The 8,507-nt window shown below is 30.4% G+C and overlaps 1 protein-coding gene across 1 annotated transcript; it reads left to right on the forward strand.

The window, feature by feature from the left end:
- Window positions 1-596: 596 nt before the first annotated feature.
- LOC136088218 (uncharacterized) lies at window positions 597-1,565 on the forward strand. Its single transcript, XM_065811901.1, has 3 exons — window positions 597-786; window positions 920-1,318; window positions 1,372-1,565. Exons 1-3 carry the CDS (start codon window positions 597-599, stop codon window positions 1,563-1,565), a joined length of 783 nt encoding a protein of 260 aa, XP_065667973.1.
- Window positions 1,566-8,507: the final 6,942 nt, after the last annotated feature.

Here is an 8,507-nt window from a genome sequence, read left to right on the forward strand (position 1 = left end):
TTTGGTAAAATATAGTAGGTAATTTCACGGAATCAAAACCCTATTCTTGACACGTGTTATTCTTAGTGTTTTCGGGAGTTTTAAACACGCAACAGAAACCACGCGTAACTTTTAAACGAGTTGTGCCGTCTGGGATCCATACAAAAATATATTTTCATTTCTCCATATAAAGGCTAGGGTAAAACACTCAGTATTCACCATTTAAGATTGTCAAACTTTTCTCAGTTATAGAGCAATGACCGCTTAATATATAGCAAAAGTTTGATGATCCTAACTTTAAAACTAAAGTCTGGGGATTCATTTAAAGATCAAGTGGCAAAGAATAGGTTGCATGGCAAACACTGGGTGTTGTACCCTATATAAAAATTCTTAAAATTTTTTTCAAAGCTTTCTGTGGGTTTTCATTTTAAAAATTATTTTTATAATGGACAAATATTTGAATTACAAGTTGTTCAATAACACGCATATATTTTCAATAAAAAATATTTTTATATTTAAATATTTAATTTAAATATTTTTACTTTATTCACAGAAACATATTTGAATATCAAGTATTTGAATACTCAAATTGAAGGTTTTTCTTTAAGTTCATTCAAATGACGTCACAAGCAGAGTATATGCAAAAGTATAGAAAAATTATTAAAGATATAAATAGTTGCTTTGAATTGGAATCTCCTGCGTTATCAGACTCTTCAACTAATATGACCATATTATCTGAAATATCAACTGAATCACAAAACCTTTCCAATGCAATTTTTTGCAATTTTGTTGATATATCAGATAATAGCAATGATTATTTGTTCAATAGCGATTCTGATGAACCCAACTTTGACACAGTGCCACCTTATAAGCAGCTCAGATGATGAACATTATTGTGATATTGATGTAATTGACAATGGATCTTTTTAATACGATCTAGCTCAATTGGTTGGTAATGTCAAACTGACAAGTTCATCATGTAATGGATTATTAACCTTGTTGAGAAAACATGGATGCCAGCTGCCAAAAGATAGTCATTCTTTATTGCAAACTCCTTCAACTAAACAAATTCAGGAAAGATATGGTGGAAAATACATATATTTTGGCCTTACAAAAGTTTTACAGAATGCAATAAATCTAGGCATTTGCAGCGATTCACCCAATCTGCAAATAAATGTTGATGGTATACCGTTGTACAGATCTTCTAAAAAACAATTTTGGCCAATTCTCTCTACTGTTAATCAAAGTTCACCTACGATTGTTGCCTTATATCAAGGAGATAGTAAGCCAAGCTCTGTTAACGAATTTTTAAAAGATTTCATTGAAGAATTTAAATTAAGTATAATGGTTTCACTCATAACGGTAAACATTACACAGTTATTTTGCACTCAGTTGTTTGTGATGCTCCAGCAAGAGCTTTTCTGAAAAATATTGTAGGTCATAACAGTCTGCATGCTTGTGAACGTTTTCTTGCTGTGGGTATGTCTACTAACAAACGAACCATATTTGTTTCTACTGATTGCTTCAATGCTGAAAAGCGCACCGATGACAGTTTTAAAAATCTTGAATTCCTTGGAAGTCACTAACATGGAGCTTCACCTTTAAATGAAATAACAGGCCAATATATCAGCATTTTCCCACTTGACTATATGCATTTGATCTGCTTAGGTGTTGTACGTCGTGTTCTGCAAGCTTTGAGGAAATGTAATAGAAAGGCAAAATTAAGCAGCAATAACATATTGCAAATTTCTGAAAACCTTTTGGGTTTAAGAAAATGCATACCAAGTGAGTTTGTCAGATGCCTAGATCTTTATTGGAACTTGATAGATGGAAAGCTACAGAGTTCTGGCAATTCTTGTTATATACAGGACCTGTTGTCTTAAAAGGAATATTGAATTCTGAGCTATACAAACATTTTCTAACATTATCTGTTGGGGTATCAATTCTACAACATACATTTTAAAAAACAGATTTAAAAAAAAAACTTAAGATTTAAAAAAAAAGATTAAGCTAGTGTACCAAAATTTTAATACTTTTTTAAAAATATGTTTCTTATATGAATAATGTAATGTATTCTACAGAGTACCAGAGAAAAGTTCTCTATCACCTAGCAAAATGGCAAATGAAATTAAAGATTTGAGAATAGCAGTTGAAATGATGGGTATACCAAGTTCAGAGCACACAGAAAGTGGTGAAGTTCATCTGGAAGTTATTGCTGGACCTATTCAGACCTTGAATGGGTATAGAAATTTAGAGGAGCAGTGTGGGATACTTGCAAATAAAACAACTTTAGTAAATAGCTCATATTTTCTATTCTATTCATAAGTTCAATATTCTGTCATTAAAAATTTGACTATGATTTTATAATTTTATTCAAGACTGTTTGTTTTGATGTCGAAATAGGTTTTGCTTTTACTGAAAAAGCAGAATTTATATTTTGTTCAACTTTTGATAGTTAGGTTTTATATAACTCGTTAAAATAATTTATTTGGACATGTCCTACTACAATTTTAAATGCATAAATGTATAATCAGATGTTTTCTTATTACTTTTCAGTATTTAGTATGTTAAACTAAATACTGAAACTAAATACTTACTAAATATACATTACTAAATACTGAAAAGTAATATAAAACGATAGTTTAATTTATTACATTCGTACGGCGCACAGTGGGCCAGAATGCACTTTTACTGGACAAAACTCATAACTAATTTAATATTAGAGCTATATTCACTAAAATTAGTATGAGTACTAATATGATGTCTGCGCTTTTTATGAAGGTAATATTTTTTTATTTCGTTGCTATGGATACCTTTATTTTGCTTAGCAACAACCTACTTTTGTTATCTGCAGATATTTTATAAGTGCTATATTCACTAAATTTGGCATGAGTACCAATATGAGATCACACTTCTTACAAAAGTGATAATTTTTTAAATTTAGTTGTTATGGATACTTATATTGCTTAGTTACCGGATACTTTCCTTAGTTACAAAGTGGTAAATTGATATTTGAATATCTTATCGGATTTTTGACCCACCTATATTGAATAAAAATTGAGTATTTAGGTAAATAATGTTTTAGGAATAATAAAAGCAAAAAATAGTGCAAGAAAACGTTATCAATTTTAAATTACATCAAAAAATTATAAAACAATAATATCGTTTGAAGATTGTTTAAGTAATTGTAAAACATCTGAAAGAAATGCTTTATGATTTGTTTGGTGTGATGTTGATTTACGCAATGATGAAATAACAGGATCACTGGAAACTAGGAGCCTATTGATAAGATCAGTATTTGTTGCTTTTCTGGATGTTTTTCGGCTGAAATTTTCGCGATAAGATTTAAAGTCTTTATTTCTAGCCTCTTGAGCTTCCTCTGACATAGGTCCGATGGGTAATGTAAGGCTTTTAATTATGTCATGTCCATGTATCAATACTTTGTGAACTGATTGAGCCATGTAATACCATGGATAAAGGGACACATATAGTCTAAAAGTGTCAAAACAATAATCCTTGAACTTTAAGCAGTCTATTTCATATCCTGAAGAGAGCGTTACCAAGATAATGTAAAATCTGAACATAAGGTTTTGGTCAATACCCAGAATTTCAGCTGTTTGTTCATATGCTGCAAAAGCACGCCTTAAGGTATTGCCATCATTACTTGTTCCAGAACCACCACTTTTAGGGAAATCAACAACAAGTCCCATTTTGTTCATAAAATCAGTCTGAATCTTTTGTTTAGCTACAGATGCCTTTTCTTTGTGTTTTTTAGATCTTGCTTGCCACTTTCTTGTTTCTTTTTTATATGCAATGTGCAATAACATCTCAAAAAATCGAATCCATGCATGAAGACTGGAAAGACCATATTTGAACTCTCTGTTAGTATAATCTATATTAAGGATATCAAGAATATTCATATTTTTTGGAGAGACACCACACACTGAACAGCATTGGTATGAGTTATTTTTTTCAGATAATATTGTTTGAACCTTCCCATCATTCATTGTAAGTTCAATAATACAATTCACTTCAATAGAAGATCCGCAAACCTCTAATAAAATCATACCCAAGCTTTCTATCTCACTTTTAATGTACTGATCTTCTTCAATCACAGATTCCTTGGATTCCATTTTGTATGCAAATCTTATGGGTCTACAATAGGCTGTGGAGGACGACTTTTGATTTCTCCAAATAGGCACCTTTTCGTTGCTGTTGTTAAATCCAGTCAAATCCAATGGGACAAGACAAGTAATAAATAATGATTCTTCACGCTTTAAATCTCTGTTGATGTCGGGTTCTGATAAAACTTGTTTATAAATGCTTTGGCCAGTAGCACCATCAAAACCAGCCTTACACGTTAGTGTCATTGTTTTTATTGCTTTGTCGTTCAATATCAAGTGCCTTAGCACAGGTTCCTGAACTGCACAGATTCTTTGCAAAGTATGAGTCATTAAATCTTTTAAAGGAACTGAAGCTGAATAGTCCTCCACTGTTATGTTTGCAGGATAACATTTCAATTTTGCATCTCTGACATCATTGTAAGCGGGGTAGATGTTATATTCTTTCTCCAAGGCTCCGCTTCTAATCAATTGATAGGAAGCTTTTGTCAGACTTGCATCAATTATTAAAGCCAGTGCTTCGTCTGCTGAATATTTAGTTGCTTTATCTGTATTTGATATATTTAAAACATTCTTGGCAGCAATAACAACAGATTCATCTCTAAATTTTTTATTAGCAGCAAAAAATAATTCATTGGATGAATGAGATTCAATTAAACAAGATACACGCCGTTTTTTAGTTTTATTAGAACTATTATCAAATGCATATCTAAATAACTATTGTAACAAGTATTTTGTATTTAAAAGTAAAATGTTATAATATATATGCCGCCTGGACTACTAATACTTGTTAGTAATTAAGTTACTACAAGTGTTAGTAATTAAAATTAAAAGTAATTAAATTACTGTCAGTGTTTGTAATTAAATTACTAACAACTACCGAAAATATGTTGTTGCTATGTTATGCAAAGTAAGGTATCCATAGTAACCAAAAAAAGTTAACCTCATAAGAATTCTGAATCTCATTTTAATACATACCCCCAATATTGTGTATTTAGCGCAAGTAAAATACTGTTAAAACAACGTTAATGTAAAAATGAGTTGTTGCTATGCAAAATTTAGTACCATAGCAACCAAGTTAAAACATACATAAAATCTGAACGGGGATTTAAGGGGACGAGCAATCAATTAAAACTCGATTGAAGCATCACATAGCTTAAATAAATATAAGACAACACATGGCAAATTGTGGTAATTATTAGTTATTGTGCGGCAAAAAATAAGTTTCTTAAGAAATATTTTTTTTTAATCTGTGATTTTCAAAGTATAACTGAGATAACATGCTATGACAAATTTATTTCACACATTGGTTTTTCTTATCTCTAAATACTCTAGAATAACATGTACTAATTTTTTGTTTCAAAAACGTAGATGTAATTGAAATATAACACAACGTTGATGTCACCGTTAATTTCTTATTTATAATTTTTTTTTATTTTATTTTATCTCAATATTCAAATGCTTAGAGTCCTGGTAACTAAGGGATTTAATATAAATAAATTATCAATAGATTTCTCCTAATATATGTAGATACTAAAATTAAATAGGTTTTCAAGATTAGACAACTAAAATTTTTCCCATTTTGTCCACCTACTGCCCACTGTGCGGCGTTTAAAACACATTTTGATGGAGTTTAAATTGCGTTTAAAACTAAGGTTTAGGTAAGGTTTAAACGAAACATTCGAATAACTTACGTTCTAAATCAAAACGAAATTAAATTTAAATATTTCGGGCGAACTTTATTTAAACCTCGATTAAATGTTAGAATGCCCGCAGGGATACGTTTACTTAAACTAAATCTAGACGCTTTATATACATTAATTAGACTAGATTTAAAAGTAAATTAGACAAAATCTAAACGCTTTATTTACGTATAATAATCCTATGATAGACGTCTAAAATACGTTTGAATATAGACGTTTAATGGACGTTTGTTCTAAACGTTAATCTAGATTTCATTCTAAACGGATAATCGACCAAATCTGAACGATTTGTCGAAACTTTGTTTTAATTTTTAATAGACTTTTGTGTGTTTACTGGGTGAGACCACTTGCAGATGCAAAAAAGAAGAATATAATGAGCTTAATGGATTTAATACCTTCATGCCATCACGTGTTCTACAACAATCTTCCATCAGTGACTGGAAAAAAGCTATTGGAAGAAGATATAAATGGCTTATTTCCAGATTTGGAACTAGAGTTTGAATAATATTAGGTTTATTCATCAACATGTAGCTAAAGATTTCAAATGGCATTTTTGCTATTACATGTAATGTGACTTTTAATGTTCCAAATAGTGGATGTCTCAAACTTATCTAGTTTTTGTAAATATAACCGGCAGATTTTACATCGACTGTTTTTTATTCATTTGAATAGTCCCATTTTTTTGAACACGTTATTTGTCTTAGTAAGTTTGGTGGTTATTTGTAACAATTACTGGTTGAATACTTGAAAAAATGTTTTTTAATCTTTCATTACCATATAAACTAAGGAAAAAGGTTAGCTTCATTGGTTGATAATTCATTGGTCAAAATTGGTTGATAGCTTAAATTACTATAGAAAGTAGTCACCAAAGGAAAAACTTCTTTTGATTGTTTTATTGGTGCTGACTCTTGTATTTTTGCAATATGAAATGCTTTCGCTATTACATTATAAGGGTAATGACACTCTTTTAATCATATTTTAAGTTCTGCTAGACGTAGTTTTTCTGTAGCATAATCAGGCGTAAAAACGATTATTCTTTTTGCAAGGTTATTATTAAGGTTTTAGCAAGGTTTGTTCTTTTTTATGTGATGATGGCTGTTGAAGTTTAAATAGTCATAAGTGTTGGTTTCCTTATAAAAAAATAGTTTTAATGTATTTTTTGTTTTCAAGAATAACCGATATGTCAAGAATATTAACTTCATTATATATTTTTTCGTTCTCTTTGAATGCCAAAGACAATTGTAAAACTAGTTGAATCATGTAATTCTGAAAAGGAGATTTGGAACTTAGCAATATCTGGACATTTTGACTTTAATCCGTCCAGAAGAGATCTTAAAGGGAGGGAGGTGGTTATATATCTGTTTTTTGCCGACTAAGACCGAGAAAATTTTTTTTACCGACTAAAAAAATAAAAAAAAAAAGGTCCTCGTTGGCCAATATTTATTAACACCCCTACGCCCCTCCCTTGGAATGACCCTGTATATAGCGTTGCCATATGGTTATTAGGGGAAAGGCGCCTATGATGGCATACTTAACTTTGATGCTTTATTATTCAGTATCCTGAAGACCAATAATAAAATTTTTGATATAGATACATTCCTTGTTACATCTAGAACAATAATTACCCTGGGAGTTTTCATCAGTTTTATTTTTTTTATAAGTTATTCTTATTGTAAAAAAAAGCACAAGTGTGCCATCATATGCAACCACTGCTCCTATGATGGCATAGGGGAGGATGGGGCTAGTTAGGATCGAGGGTAACTTAATGATTTCATTTAACCTTAGAGTCTTCCCTCAGAAAAGCCAGAAATTACTCGAAACCATCCTAATTTACCATTTCATGCTACACACCAGCATTGTAAAATTTTGCGCATGCGTACAGGATATATTGCGTTTTACGTATTTTTTGGACCAAAAAATAATTTTGGAGCATCGCTTTCTTTTAACTTTACTTAAAAATAAGTTTTTCTTATAAAAAAAAAAAGGTTTTCCCAACTCGTCAATATTTCAACATCCTCAACTCGTCAGTATGCCATCATGGGTAAAAGTCATTTCATTAAAACAAGCTGTGTCTGCTTTGTTCAAAAGATAAAATTAAAGTAACTATTCCACTAAATGTACAAAACTTGAATATAAAATGCATGAAAATTTCATTTCTGCACAGTTGATAGTAAAATCACAATCTTAAATATATGAAGGAAATAAAACTACAACAGCACATCCCAAAATCGATTTTTGTTGATTATAAAAACAATATTTGTGCACAAGGGACGTTTTTTCACTAAAACTAATGTAAAGTCAGTATAGTCATGTAGGTCTAATCATTTTTTACCAAAACCAATTTTAATAAAAATATGACCGGTATGCCATCATAGGCGCTATGCCATCATAGGCGCCTTTCCCCTACTGAAAAAGAGGAGATTTTACAATGTATGGTAAATGAAAAGGAAGTTCCCATTATTTAGCGAGAGAGTACCAGAGTGAACCCTTTTTATGAAAATTAAATAAAAACCCTTTTTTTTAAATGCATTGTTTTTTTTTTATATAAATTGGCAATTTAACCATATAATATAAATCATATACCATATAATATAAGCCAGCATAATATAAACCAACATAACATAAACCAACATAATATAAACTAGCAACTTAATTGCTGGTTTATTTCTTTTTTAATGTTTTTCTTCACATCTTTCATAAATTA

The sequence above is a fragment of the Hydra vulgaris genome, chromosome 12 (assembly GCF_038396675.1).
Source record: "Hydra vulgaris chromosome 12, alternate assembly HydraT2T_AEP".
NCBI lineage: Eukaryota > Metazoa > Cnidaria > Hydrozoa > Anthoathecata > Hydridae > Hydra > Hydra vulgaris.